Source organism: Aptenodytes forsteri, unplaced genomic scaffold (assembly GCF_000699145.1).
Source record: "Aptenodytes forsteri isolate BGI_AS27 unplaced genomic scaffold, ASM69914v1 Scaffold119, whole genome shotgun sequence".
Classification (NCBI taxonomy): domain Eukaryota; kingdom Metazoa; phylum Chordata; class Aves; order Sphenisciformes; family Spheniscidae; genus Aptenodytes; species Aptenodytes forsteri.
The window spans coordinates 7,760,050-7,775,441 of NW_008796165.1; the positions used below are offsets into that span (position 1 = coordinate 7,760,050).

Genomic DNA, 15,392 nt, shown 5'->3' on the forward strand with positions numbered 1-15,392 from the left:
TAGCCTCTTCCTTCCGAATGCAGTCAGCTGCTCCCTGATATGGTTTACATGCTCTTACTGTCTCCCTTGGGTTCTCTCCATCCACCCGTCTTTCACAACAGTCTCTGCAAGCTTTGTTAATCAGCTCATCCATTTGCATTAGAAGGTTTTTTCCAGTGCCAGAAAAATTGTTTGCACCCCTCACTGCTTGCTGTCACTCCTTAGTTTGGAGCAAATCTGTCCCTGCTTCCTTGTTTATTATCAAATGTATCACTTGCTGTACTTCTAGATAAAGCTACACTTTCCTGTGGATTTTTTTTGCATGTGTGTCCATCTATGTTATCTGGCCCCTTGCCTGCCTTTATAAAAAAGCTTACTTTTTTCTTCTTGATTGATTTCTTCCACTTGGCTCCTTTCATTTTCTTCACTGACTAGTAGTTTTGTCACTTCTGGGATTTCATGCACTATTTCCAGCACAGTTGACTTTATTTGAACCATTGTCCTCCATACTTCCATGCAATGTATAGCTAAAGGGTCTTTGCATCTTGCTGTTGTTCAAGTTTGTCTGCCCTTGTTTTTTAGGCCTTCTTCAGTTAGGCACACTGGCTTGCTATAAAATAAATATCTATGTGCTGATGCTTTCTTATGAGTAACACAAACAGTGGATTTCCTGACCTTCCCAACAAGCATGTTCATTGTATATCCTTTTGTGTTTACTTTCTCTTAGGAATGCATAATTCCAAATTTCTTAGTAAGTGTTTTTACACCCCAATTCATGCATTTTGACATCCTTGCCAGTTTCTTTAGTTGCAGTAATCTGTGTGAAGCTACCTTTGGCTAAGCTGTTGCTCATTCCTTATGCAAAACCCCAAATTCTTTAAGGTATGTGATAATGGTTATTGTTTAATAGAAACACTTTTATTGAAGGAGCTTTCTAGGTCAAAAGAGAAGGCCTGGCACCCTTGGGGCCAAGAAAACTTGCCCATCTCCTGTGTGCGTTGCCCACTAAAATTTCAAAACCTCGTCTTCCTGGAAGGATTCTCCTACCAGATACAGGATCCTAAAGCCCACCCTCTGCTTAGGTTACAGAAGATTTACCTCGCCTCCTCATGCATGCCAATTTATGGAAGTAATAATACCCTAGTTAATCTGCTTCAGCTTGTTAGGGGATATGATGAGTTACCCAGTGGCTGGCTGCATGCAATTTCCTGTGGGTTTGCAGACAGGTGGCTGCTACATGGCTTATGGGGATGTGCAAACAGGGTTTGGTTGCTCCAGTTCAGGTTGTGCTGTACAGCTGTATTAAGCACCTATGGCTTTGCTAGAGAGGTTATTACTGTTTCTAGATGTGAGATTAGCAAGCTTCATTTACAGAAGTTTTGATACAAAGCTGATGTGATACAAAGCTGGTCTGATACTCAGACTCCTGTTTCCAGGTCTGTCACTTGCCAACAGTTTTTAATCATTGCTCCTCATTCAAGTAGCTGTGTTTTTGAATAGCTTTTGGGTTTTTGTTCTTAGTTTTCTAAGAAAAGTCCTTATCCTATCCTGCTTGCCTGTTGGTCATATATTCCCTGCTTAATAACTTTCTAACCCACTGGCAAGTCTTGAATGGATGACAGAAAGGTGGAAGTTTCAAAGATGCTAAACTACTACAGGGTTTGCAAAATCAAACATCCCAGAAAAGCCTTAATTTGAGCTCATCCCTTTGATAGAAGGGAATTGCACAGCAGCAAAACTGAATGCAGAAACCTTAGACAAGTGTCGATTTCCATGGGACAAGGTTCCTGCTAGCAGCCTTGATAATGTGGGAGATTATTTCTCCCATGCTATGATGAGAAGAGATAAAGCACTTTGTATGCGCTTGTTGACATCCAAGGTAGCGTCTCATAATCCAGGCAATTTACATTTTGGTTGAATTGAGATGCCTGTTATCTGTTGGTGTTTGCAATACTAGCCTTTCTGTTAATGTACTTACTGCTGAATTTAACTGCTTTAAGGAAAACATCAGCTTTAATTGTCTTTGAAGAGTAATTCAAATCCATCTCCTTTTAAGTTTCCTCTCACTCAGTGCTCCGTGCTATGGTTTGTACTTGGCTCACTGGAGCTCTTCTCAGGCTGTCATGTAAGCAGAGAGCTCACAGTAGCACCAGGATGGCTCTCTGCATTTGTACTTTGACATGGCAGCAGCCAGATAAAATTAATAAATACAATAAATGAAAGTGGTCAAGGAATCAAAGATTAAGAGATTGGTAGAGAAGGAAAAAAAATGGCATTTCCTCAAGTTGGTAACACATTGAGCAGATTGGTTTGGGTGGTTTCTTTTGCTTTTTTCCATTCTCAGGAGGGAGTGTGGTATTTGTTGACCAATAAAGCAAATCCTGGAAGAATGGTGCGCCTAGCAAAAAGAGGACTAAACCTGAACTTGCAGTCATGTCCAAGACCTCTTTCTGCATGTTTCACTCAGTGCTGGGATGTATCCTTATCTGTCTTGTCCCTCTGACCTGCATAAATCTGCTGCGTAGGTTGCTCTTGCAGTAATCAGCTAAGGGATCTCAGACTCCTGAGTAGGACCTATGTGTAGGTAGGAAGAACCCAGGAATGTCCACCAGGCAGTGTACAGTAGCTTGTCATAGCAGATGTGTGATACAGAGGAAGGAGCAAGAAGATCAAAAGCAATAAATGCTATATGTTTGCAATGCGATTCCATGTCATGCTGGGCACTTTCCAGTCCATCAAGTAATTTACACTGGCTGTGAATAATGTCAGGAGGTTTTATTCTTTCACATGATTTGTGAAGCCTCTCTTCTTCCCAGTAAGTCAGAGTCCTGTGATACCTTAATACTAACAGGACAGCCAAATTTCCCACTTCACCAGTGGGACCTTAGGAAGAAGAGAAGTTGCCATTCCACATTTGCCACAGCTGGCAGTGTGACTGGAGGGGTGAGAAACTTGCCTTCCAGCCCAGATATCTTCCTCTGGCAGAAGAAAGGAGAGAAACTGATGCCAGACTTCTCTTGTCCTCTGCTGGTGTGTGGGGGAAGATATTAAGGTCAGCCCCAGGCTCCGTGTGCTGTGACAGTGTAGCTTCTTCCTCTTATGCAGATCATCTAGCTAATGAGAGTACATTGCTGAACAGAGTTCTGAATCGGGGTTATTAACCAGAACTAACTACATTTTGTGGCACCACCTAGTTAAAAGAAATCACCTGTAATACCAGGATGCTGCATGTAGTACAGACACACATTTTGGATCTGTGTGCATGTCAGTGCATCTAACCAGTCTTACCCTACAAATGTTTACGACTGTCAAAAATGCCAACCCTATACTGGAGAGATGCATTTTTGGAGATTACAGCTGGATGTATGCAGCCTATTGTCTGTTTTTCCATCCACTTTCTCAAGGGTAAAGTGGTCTCCTTACAAAGTGAGAGGCTGTTTTTTTTCCCCTCTATGCCCCAGCCTTGAGCTTAAATGGAGCACCTGGATCAGGGGTGGTGTTGGAGGCTGCAGGTGGGACTGATCAGGGCACTTAATACTCAGGAGCATACCTGGCAGTGGCATGGCCCCAGGTCTTCCTCCTTGCTTGACTCCCTGAATTTCATGCTGCTCTCTGCAGATCATTCTATTGGAAACCTGTTTGAAATTTTGCCAGGTCATGTTGCTTATGTAGTGTTGAACAGTGCATTTGGGATCCTCTTGTGGTATGGGACTGTCATTGGCTGATGTGGTTTTTTCTCCTTTCTGTTAACCCATCAGCTCTGATGCTCAGCAGTCATGCTTTAACAGAGTGGTTAGGCTGAGCTTGTGGACAGGATAGGAAAGTGCTGATGAGCAAATTGGGTACACCAGAGCATCTGGCCTGTCCATCTTAATCTGAACCTTACAAGCAGTCTCATGTGTAGAAATTGTGAAGTTTTTTCTGGTTTCTTAAATAGCTGAATAAAGTAAAGCCTTCATTAAGCTTGATTTCAGTGTTTTTAAAATTATTTCTATCAGGGCCTTTGTGGAAGCATTTGGAGCACGATATTACTGTGTACACTTACACATTGTTTTTCCCAACATTCATTTTTAGTATCTGGTCTTATTTTGGTTTGTGTAGTTGATGTGACTGTATCTGCGAGATGTCTTTCCTTCATTCATTACTTAAAAGCTTATGAAGCATGTGCAATAGCATCTAGTTTTGACAGATTTTTTTTTTTTAAATAAATTGCTGTTATGGTCTCATGATACAGAAGGAAAGGTTGGCCCTGCTTTCCACATGGAACAGCAAGTGATGAGATTCAGGGAGTTTATTACTTGAGGAAGCTTTGCATCTGTCAGCAACATGTGCAGAGCTGCAGTCTTTGTCATGGAAGTTTTCATAGTCTGTGGTGTTGTGGGCACAGGCCATGTGTATGGAGGCTCTTGAAAATGAAGGCTGGAGTCTTGAACTTCTAAGTCCTGACTGATGGTGGAAAGAGCAAAAGAAAATGTTTGGTGTTTGGTGTGCATAAAGTAATCTGGGTTGCTGAGGAATGTTCTGAGCTAGTAGGAGTTTCCTAAGCATCAGTGTCTTCATGCCCTAGTGTATGGCAGCTGAGAAGTGACAAAGGCAGGAATAGATAAAGCCATGTCATCATCCACCAGCCTGGGATAGTCTCTGAACCAGCTGAAGAGGGTGGCTTCCTGAACAGATGATAGCATCTAAATAATTGGCCTCATTCTCAATGTTGACTATCTTCCAGTTACCGGTGAGGTCAGTGGGAGTAATTGGTTAATAGTTTCATTGTGTCTTAAATTTAAATAGTGCCATTAACCTAAAAGGTCATGAGCTGAAATTTCCGCTACCAAACTACATCATTTTGTGGTGTTCACCTATACTATCTGATATTTTGACAGAAAACAAAAGATCATCCAGGCAATAGAAACTGAAGGAAATAATCTGGGGAGAGACAATACAGACATGCTGTAGGGATTTTGCCAATTGTTGCCAGCAGTTGAAATTTTATTTGTAAAATGTTCTACAGTATCACTGATCTCTGGTTTTCCTTTACCCACAGAAGCAGGACCTCTACCATCTAATCTCTTATTTGACACCATATAAAAAAGTAAATGTGTTCTTTGCTCACTAGGTGTATGTTAGTTATCCATGCTCTCTTGAAACATTTTTTGAAGTGAATTTTTTACTTGTTACATGCTCCTGTAGGCATTGGGGCTATGGAAAATGTTAAAAACAGTCCTGTTTCGTTTATTAGGTGAGTTTAAAGTTCCTTCATTGTTCGATGTCAGAAGAACAATTAAGTTTTATCTGAGCAGAGCAGGGTGTCCCTAGATGCAGGTTACAACGCATCCAGTGATACTATTAAAAGAAAGATCGTTTGTTGTTGCATTGGGGAATCCTTATAAAACATCAGGAAAACTGCCTGAAAGAATATAAATGTGTTCAAGCAATGGAGTGAAATACTCTTAAACTGCAGGGTAATGGCCTGTAGCTGGATAGGTTCTCAGAGTAGCTGTTTTGATGTGATTGTTGCTTTTCCCAACAGTCATAAATTGGATGTACTGGAACCCTTTTTTTCTTGAGGCTTCTGCTGTTTGGAGTTATGGTCCAGAAGCAAAGCTTCTGTTATTGGAGAGAGAGCATCTAGCCTAGAGTTCATGAAATAAACCTTGGTGGGTTTTTTCTTTTGATAAGATGCATATGTGGCTTACATGCTTCCAGAGATGTTAAGCTTTTCCCACATACAGACCAGTGTAGTCTTGCAAGAATTGCTTTGTGTAGCTGTTGCAGGTGCATTTAGTGTTGGCATTGTGTCTCTGTGATCTGGTTCCCTGGACTGTTTGAAGCTTGCCTTCCTTGAATTGCTACCCTTACTTAAGAACGGCTTATGCTGAGTTACACCAAAGATCGCCCTGTGGTGGTAAGAGCCCCCAGGGGAGTTCAGGTAAACTTGCATTTAGGTGAGCATCAACTGGAGACCATCTGCCTTGGTCACCTGGTCAACCCATGGTGGGATTAGTCTGACCAAAGATGGACTTCCTACCTGAGCTAGGCTCCCTTGGTTGTCACTGGAGATCTGCTTAACGCATAGCCAGCAAAGTAAAGAGCATGATTTATCTTGTTCTGAAAGATTTCTAGAGTAGGACAGATGAATTGTGCCTTGGAAGTGACCATTTCCCATAACTGCCTGTACAAGGAGATTTGGAGAGACTAGCTCCCCTGCAGATGTGTAAATTCATCTGTGCTACCCCAGGACTGGTAGAGCTCATCCTGTCACATACAGTTTTTGTCCACAGACTGGAAAAAACAAAGCAGCCTGGCAACTGCTTCACCTTTCTTTTGCCTGCCTATTGAGTTAAAAGTCAGTCTGAAGTAGTGAAGAAAACTCCCCTGTGGCTGTGGAAGAGGCAGTTCAGAGCAGAAGTAAACTTGCTGTTGGGTGCTAACCTGCCAGCTTCTCCAGCTCAGCTGTACAGATCCCTTGAAACCCAAGGACCAAATATGTATTGCTTAGAAATTGTAACCAAAGTTATTTATTAGGAAGTTTAGCCTTCAAACAATTTTTGTAGCTACTAATGTATTTTAAATGGGTTTCTTTGTTAAAAAAAAACCACTAAAAATACCCATTGTTCTTCATCTGCCCTATTTTAAAGGAAGCTAAAAGTCATCTGCTAAGATATGTCTGACATTTTGCAAAGAGGAGTTTAAAGAAAACCATAAATGCACATGGAAATCTGAGAATTGGGTAGGAGAATGTTAGGGCTTCCTGACCAGAGTTTTCCAGATCCCAAGACACTAGCTCCGTGAACTGTAGAGTTCAAGAAGAGGAGGCACAGATTTTTTTTTAGTTGCTTTTCTTTAGCCCCTTCCTGCTTGTGTGTCACTATGGAGGGTTCAGAGTTAGCATTGGTCCTTTCTTAAATATTGCATCTGCTCTGTTTTTTCTACCTTTTACCCTCTTACCTTATTCTCCTTATTACTATAAAATTGTCATTTCTGTAATCTAAATGATACACTAAAGAGTTGTATGAGCCATGTTCATGAGGGAACTGCTTATCCTTGAGTTCTGGGGTACCTTGTTGGAGTAGCTTATTTAACCCTTATTTCTCAAGGAGTAGAATAAAATAGATGTACACAAGAAGCTTCTTGCAAGTCCTGAGACTTGCAAATACAAGTGTAAGCTTTGGAGCATGAGGCAAGCTTGATTTATTTAGTTAAGCTGTTTTGAACTTTCTTTTCTCCTTTTAAGCACACTGGATTTGGGGATAGGTTGCATGACAGGGTTGACCCAGATGTGATTGTGAGATTTTTTTGTTACGTGAAATTGTAATACTTATTTATATTCTGCCTACTGTTACTAAAATACTCTATGCAAGTGCCAGCTGTTCTAACAAGAAGTAATTGGGACAGTTAATAGCTCTTGACACTTTTTATTGTCTTTATTCTCTTTCATATCTTCCCTGGTTCTGCATCCTTCCTGTGTAGTTGCAAGTTGCAGGAGACATAACCCTTCTGCATGCTGCTCATCGGCTTCCTTTGATTCCTGCTGTACCTCTCTTCTGATCCAGCCACCTCACACTCTTCCCCAGTTCTTTTTCTGATCACTGTCTCAAAGCTTGGAAACATCAGCACATTAATCCCCCTTTCAGGTTTTTATCTTTGTTCTTGTTATTGATATTTAGCCTGAGTGCAAGGTGTATAGTACACTGTATTACAGATTGGTTTAAAGCAAATCCATCAACTCTTCTAAAATTAGGCAATGATGGTTAAAAGACCCTGTTCACATTTTTTATGAGGGTTTTTGTGCTTATACATAGGCACATTAAAAATGGCTGAACTTGTGTAAATCTCCCTGGTAAGTCTAGACTTCTTCAGTGTCTAGGTCCTTTCATTATTTACAAGTAAATACATTTTAAAAATGCAGTCATAAATCTTTGAAAACGTCTTCATTTGTGCTCAGTTGAAACTTTGCTAACTGTATTATACAAAATTGACAGCAATGTAGAAATGTGTTAACTCTCTCTGTAGGTAGGGTTGAATCCTGCTTGTAGTGATAAGAAAGCAAGCTGTAGAATTTAGGATGTCTGTTGAATACAAGTTTTAATATCTCTAAATTTAAAAGCCAGAAAACAAAACCAGGGGACTGAAAGCATTGAAATGCATATTTCTGAGCCAAAAGTAAAAGAACTGGGAAGGTGGAAAAGAATTGCTGGTATTTTATTGCTGTATTAACATATTCACCTAGCATGTATGCTGCCTTTTGCTTTTCAGTCTTGCAGCACTGACTATGGGTTCTTTAAAATGTATTGAAAATTGGCCAGGCAAGACGTACTGTGTGACCGAGTAGATGCAGTGTTTTGCAAAGCATCAGTTAGGAGCCGGGAGAGGAGCTTGGTGCCAAGGTGCCAAGGACATTGCTGGCCTTCGGACACGCTGGGAAGGTGCTGAATCATCTTCTCCAAACCCTTCTTGCATTGTAGCAGAGATGTTGGCCCACCTCCCTGGTTGGCCTGTACCCGACATTCACAGGAAACCTTTGCTGAGGTTATTCATGACATACATGCGTGCCTAAATCTGTGTAGATGCCCAGCTTTCAGTTTTGAAAATGAGGATGTGGTTCCTATCACTAAGACTTCTCTTGCCATCAGAGCTATTTACATCTATTCATTTTGTTACCTCTGCTCTGGTGTGCCCTGGAGAGTTTTGTTCCAGTCTCCCAGCATTCAAACATAAGTATCCACAGTGGGATTTGCAAATACACGTCTTCGGAAAATTGGTGTGCGATACTTAGAGCAGCTATGCAGCATCCAAATTACACATCTCATAAGACATGAAAAAGAAAGTGGGCAAGCAACATTAAATAGCATATTTGTGCAAAAGCAGCTGAAGTGTGATTTCTGTGGGAACTGTGACTACTTGCCTAAGCTTGATGTATCTAAATTCCTCATTTAGGGTTGTAAGTATATAGGAGGGGGTTTTGTCTGGTTTTGCATCTAGTGTCTTTCCATTCCAGACCTCTTTAAGGAGCTGGATCTCTATTTGGTTTTTTTCTTCCTGGGCACAGATCAAAAAGGTGATAATTTTTCCAGGTAGATCAGTGGCATATGTAATCTCCCTAGCATCAGGAGGAATCTCGGTGCACCAGATAGTACATTGCATCAGCAGCAGAGCTTGTACAGCTTGTCGGTGGGGTCCACAGCAGGGGCAGAAGAGGAGGCAGGGACAGGTTCCTGCGTTCCCAAGAGGATCATCAAACAAAAGAAACTAATAAAAGCTCCAAACCATGTCAGTTATCTTTCACCTACTATTTCCTCAAAAATTGTATGGTATTTCAGCCTTTTTTTGTGTGTAGTGTTTGATTATCATGACTGTATGTATTTTGTAGTGAAACCTTAAAAATTTTACTCTTCTTTTCCTCAAATACATGAATTCACTAACCTTAAAGAGCAGATGCCTGAAGAATGTTTTCAGTGTCATGTGATGTTACAGTCTCGATCACCTGCTCCTTGATTTCCACGGGGCAGTTGGTAGGGTGTTTTGTATTGCTGGCTGTTTGGTTAGCTACTGAATAGTTTTAAAAAAAAACCTATGTTGTTACTTATATATACCCTTGATTGTAAGGTGTTTCAATAACAGTGGAAGAAAAAAACTTACTGTATAGGTAAATAACCTGTTTAGCCATCATTTTTTCCCTCTACCCTGCTGGTCCATCCCATCTCCTGCACACATGTACAGAGAAGGGCAGTCTGCTTAATTGGACTGATCCGGTTTTTGTTTCTGTTCTCTTTCATGAAGTCTGACTTTGGGTTAGGTGCCATGAACAATTTGGCCCTAGCTTTTCCACCTGAGTTTGACTTTCAGCATCACTCAGTTGTGTGTTTAGCTTTTTACATTTTGTTGTCATTTCATCATGGTTTTAAAATACTCATTTCTTCTCTCTGTGTACATTTATAAGGGGTTTGTACCCCTTCATGTGCCCTTTTTCTTTTGCTCTTTTTTAGTTAGTCATGCAATGAATTTGCCAGTGGTATAGGTGGTGGAGGATATTTTAAATTACTGAGATCTGCAGATGAAAAGGCTGTGTGTGAGCTCAGTGTTGTTGAAGATAGTGTTGATGTGGTATCTTGAACTGGAGACAGTTTCCACAGAGGTTCTTGAATTACTGCATAGGGCAAACCCTAGTGCTTGCATTGTGTAATGTCCTTTCCCAGACCATTGTCTTCTATTAAATCATTTTGTGGTTCAAATCCATCTCTTACTCTCACATGCATCTCCTTTGTTCCTCATCCACCTGCACCCTCCGATCTGTCAAACAACAAAATACTCTTTGATCAGAATTAAATACTAACTTTATGATAGGAATGTCCTGGAAAAGAATAACACAGTTCTAGATGTAAATGTTTAGTCCTCTGGAAGAGTGGAAAATGAGGTGATGGAAAATGCCAGGTTGTAGTTTGCAGGCAGCAGTATTTCAATGGTTTGTTTAATTCTAGCCTAATATGATTATATCAGAGTTCTTTATTTTGTACTGCAGTGAAATAGGTCTGTTACTGATCATTTTCTCCTCCCTCTTGCTTTGATTAACATGAAAACTCAAGCAGCAAAAATTACACGAGTTCTGCAGCAGTGCACGGAGAAACTGGTGTGAGAGGGTCTGAGTTGGAGTTTTGTGTCCTTGCACATGAGAGCTCTGGTGCTTCCCTAATAGACTGAAAATGAGACCACTGCTGCTTTTTAAGAGGTCTGTTCCAGCCACATTGCTCTACAGCTTGGCAGATGGTGGCATGTGAATGGTTTCATATTGATTGGATGGATTTGCCTCGGGGTAAGAGGAGTGTGGGTCCTTAAAGATGCATTTCTAGATTTTTTTCTTTTTATTTGAAAATAAATTACTGATTTATATTTATAAAACCAAACACTCCTCTGATTTAAAGTGTAATCAAAGCATTGAAGTTACCTGGAAATAAAAAGTCCTTAAATAGATTATCACAAAGACCAAAAAGCCAAGAATACTTATTTACTAAACGATTACGTTTTTACATTAGAAGAAAGTGACACTTTTAATTAGTGTTCAAGGCATATGGTGAATGAGAAAATAAGCTTATTTCATGCAAACAGAAATCGATGCAAATAACCTTTCTCCTCATATAAAAAGGGATGACTTGAAACTCAATACATATTCAAGAAGGTTAAGTCATTACTGCATCACTTTAATATTAGTTAAAGGCCAACAAAGAAAATCACTACTCTGCATATACTTACTCAGCAAGGATTGCTATAAATGAAAGAATTGGGTGATGGTACTTTGTAGGTGATAAATCTGAAGGAGCTGTTGTCCATATAATGCATTTATTCTTTAACCTCAGTAAATAACCTTTTGGGTTCTGCCTTAGCACAGGTAGTTGCCAGAGATGCCTTAATTCTCCAGCGATTCATCCTAGCTAGTAAGCACCACATTTTGTGGTGCTCTTTGTTTATTGTTCTTTCTCACACCTCTGTTTTGTGCTTCGATCTTGTAAATGTTGTTTGTAAATCCTTTGATATGAAATGACTTTTCAAATGTGTTTGTACAGCACCTAACACAAAGATACCAATCTCATTCAAGCCTCTGGGTGTTGCTGTAGAGCATTGAGTGAATTCATATTTCCTATAGTAATGGAAGTATTCTTTGAGGTATTTGACCTTAAATAAAGTGCAAAAAAAATACTTAAATAGCTTGCAGACATGTAGCAATGGGGACAGTTTGGTAACTTGGGACACTTGGGTGCTGTTGAAAACTGGATCCTCTCCGTGTATTTCAGTCTTGTGCTCTGATGCATGCAACAGTGGTTTCATAAATGAATTTAAGCCAAAATACGTCATAGCAGTATCTTAGCAAGTTGTCTTCAAATTTGCTTGAAGGTATAGTTCATATTTTCTAACAGGCTCTACCCACATGTGAATTATTTACATGCTGAATTTTGTGTTTCCATGAAAGAACACTGTCATGCTGAACTTAATGCTAATTTTATCTTCTGCAGTACAGACCATTTCTATGGGTGTGCTTTCCCTTTTAATTACACTTTGTTCTCAGAACTGATTGGATTTTATCGTTTAGTTCATTTTTGCTGAATGAAATGCTCCTGTATAAATTTTAAGGTCCCTTTAAAAAAAAAATCAATGGTAAGAGTTAAGTGATTTTAGGGGTTTTGTGTGTAGGCTTGCTTCTGGGGAGGAGAGGGCATAATACAGTGCAAAATATTTTTTTTCCTCCTGCTTGATAAGTGTAGGGGGGATTTATGCTGTATATCACAACCAGCAGCTATTCCAAGAAAAATCTTTAAGATGGTTACTTCAATCTGTGTACACTGCCCACCTGGTGGTTATGGAGTGAACTGTTACTTTAAAGAATAGTTTAAACAACAGCCATGTTTGGGGCAGGCTAATCTTGCAAAGAGAGCAGTACATATAACAGGAGTCTACAGTGTGATAAGGGGAAAATTCAGCTCACTGACTAGATGTTTTAATGTGCGAACTCTAGGGAAATAACATATTGACTATTCTGTTGTGCGCACGAAAATTGAAGAACCCTTTGCAGACAGAGGGCTTGCAAAGGATTCTTTCTGTTTCTCTTAACCAAAATCTGTGGCAAGATGTTTGAAATCAGCAGGACGCTTAATGCTGCTTTGTTAAATAATGAGGTAATATTTTGTCACTTTTTCTGGGCAGCATCTGTTTTTTCTCCTTTTTCATATGTTTGTGAAGGATTCAGTTTAATCTTATGAAAGTAAGAGATTTAAAAAAAAATAATTCTTCAATTTATTATTTTTTTCCTTTTGATGCTTTTGGAGAATTGGGTTGTCTTTTATTTGCGGTTTCAATCGGCTGCTGTTGCCTAGGACATTATGCCACGTAAGGCTTCTAAACTGCACAGAGTAGGTAGTTATTAACGCTGAATTGGCTTCTGGTATAGTCCATCTGGGCTCTGTATGAGAGAGCTTGCTAGCGGCTACTGATGCTAAGATACCCGCAACCTTTGGGATGTATGCGTGGTGGAGAGGGGCTCAGTGATATGAGATCACTTCTTTTAAGGGAAACTGTCATTAATGAGTCAAGAAACTGCTCATTTATGGTAAGGAGAGGGAGGGGGGGGGCTGGGAAGCAACCCTGTGATTTCATTTTGATATTGGATTAGCTGTTTAAGACAAGTTTCTTTTTGTGGGGATGGAAGATTGCATTAAAAATATGCTTTGCTCAGGGGCTTGCTGGCTGATGCTGGAGAGACTGTATTGAGAATCTGATGCTTTACAAATGTCACAAGCGTGATGCGGTGGTCAGTCCCTTACCCTGAAAGATAAATGGTACTATTGGAAACATGAGAATAAGGTTGACTTTTTCAACAATAGGATTCTGCCTTTGTCTTTACAGAGAGAGGCCTCTGAGGACGTTTGAGCGTTTGTTTTAGTGTTCCTCAGAAAGAATGCATGTGTGGGGTGCTTTTTGGGAAAGTGGTCAGTGTGCAGAGTACCTGGATTTATAAATGAATAAGATAGCTAATTTTTTAGAGGAGCAGCGTGCAATTATTGTTTCAGAAAAATGGCTGAATCTTTTGATATGCATAACGAATTTATAGTAACAAAGTAGGCTGAAGTTGAAAAGACTTAAATAATTTCTGGATGCCTTCTTCAGTGTTATTAACCCCTGAAGAGACCTTAAGTAAAAATTTGCATTACAAATCTAACTTTAATATTCGCTGTATATTTGCACAAGAATCTATGGTAATGTACTAGCTCTGTAGCATTTTGATGCCTATGTGTTCAGTCTAATAGGTCACTTGAATATTCGAGTTAGGAAATCTATCTTATGAGCTAGTTTAATCTTTACTAGTTTTTACCAAGCTACAAATGTGCTCAAAAAGATGCATGGTGAGAGAAATCCTCTGCAGCCTTTTCCATTGTTCGTATTTTAATTTAATTCAGTGCTCATTCCACAAATAGATTGTATGATGTCTTTTAAATGCAATTTTTCTCCTTGCTTGGTCTGTTTGTAGCTAGATTATAGCTTAGTATATTTCATATGTCTTATTGGTGTGTTTAGTCTGTGTGTGTGTGTGTGTGTTTGAGCGGGTCTATGGTTTAAAGAAATTTAAAATGCACAGAATGTCAGTTCAGAGCTTAGTAGTTCGGAGGGCATATTTATACTTAAAAAAAATAAAACTTCTAGAACAATGATTATCTGATTACATATTTTTTTAAAATGGTTTTGGTGGTTTGTAGCCAGGTTTTCCTTCTCCAGGAAGGACCTAAGTGAGCTTATAATGTGGCCCATCCAAGCTTTCTCCGTTTTTAGCTCTTATGTATAAAAATGCTTGCAATGATACTGAATTTTTAAAAAACATATTTGGCTGTTGAAATGAATGTGTGAATGGTAAAATTAAATGGCTCCTACATATGTTAATAGAGCAATACTCAGTAGCTTTAGTTGAGATGAACGTAAATTCAAGGTTAGTTGCGATTACAGGATGCCATGCCTTGTTACTTTGGCCAAAACATGCTTTAGAAAAATAACTCCAAGTAAGGAAGAAATGAATGCTTCTTAACTTGTGAGAATTTTCAATAAACTTGCTGTGGTCGGGAGAGGGTAAGTATTGCTGTTTGGAAGTGAAGTTTTGTTAGTTTGTCAGTGGCAGCGAGCGGAGAATTAATGAGTGTGCATTGTTAAGTTAAGCACGTTCCTCTCTAAGGCTGGAAAAAAAAAAAATTTCTTTTAAACACCCAAAGTTCGTTGTCATTTTATTTCCTGTAGAGCTGAAGGATAATGAAGCGAGGTGGTGAAATAGTTCTGAAATACTACTGTCATTCGGGGGGAGCACCCTGATAAATGGGTGTCTGCTGTGCCTTAGTGTCAAGTGGCAGCGGTATCAAATCCACTTCTAAAAATGCGTATTTTAAAAAACCTCACAGGGCCGAAGGAAGGCGAGGTGGGTTGACTACTAAAATCAATAGTACCTGAAAATAAATGCAGCTTTAAATGCACGTCGAAGTGCTTTTGTTGTGCCTTTAAGCCTAGAGGCAGATCATTAAATATGCATTTCTCCGGAAAGCAACTGTCGAAAAAGATAAGGTAGTTAAAATACGCCGGACCTGGGAGCCGGGCATGCAGGAGGTAAGAAGACGTAGGCACTGAAGCATGGCCGAGGTATGACATCGCTGTGGCCAAGGGCTCCTGCGCCGGTGGGGTGGGAAGAGGTAAAAAAAAAAAAAAAAATACAGGGATGCGTGTTGTTTCTTCAACCGGGCCTTAATTACTAGACACAAGCAGCAGTTCAGAAATCTGGTCTCTGTTGTTGTAGAGGTCACCAAATCATTAACATTGTCAATCTGGCAGCGGCTAATTTCAATAGCACCTGATGTCGCAACGCCTCCCCGCGCGGCGGCGGCCAATCAGCGCCC

The 15,392-nt window shown here is 39.9% G+C and overlaps 1 protein-coding gene across 1 annotated transcript in view; it reads left to right on the forward strand.

Annotated features, from left to right (window-relative positions):
• Positions 1–12,955: 12,955 nt before the first annotated feature.
• The window catches only part of ELAVL4 (ELAV like RNA binding protein 4), a 67,123-nt gene continuing 64,686 nt past the window's right edge, over positions 12,956–15,392 (forward strand). Inside the window, exon 1 of the mRNA XM_009287342.1 lies at positions 12,956–13,072. Coding sequence (XP_009285617.1) covers positions 12,956–13,072 — 117 coding nt within the window. The remainder of the gene's footprint in view (positions 13,073–15,392) is intronic.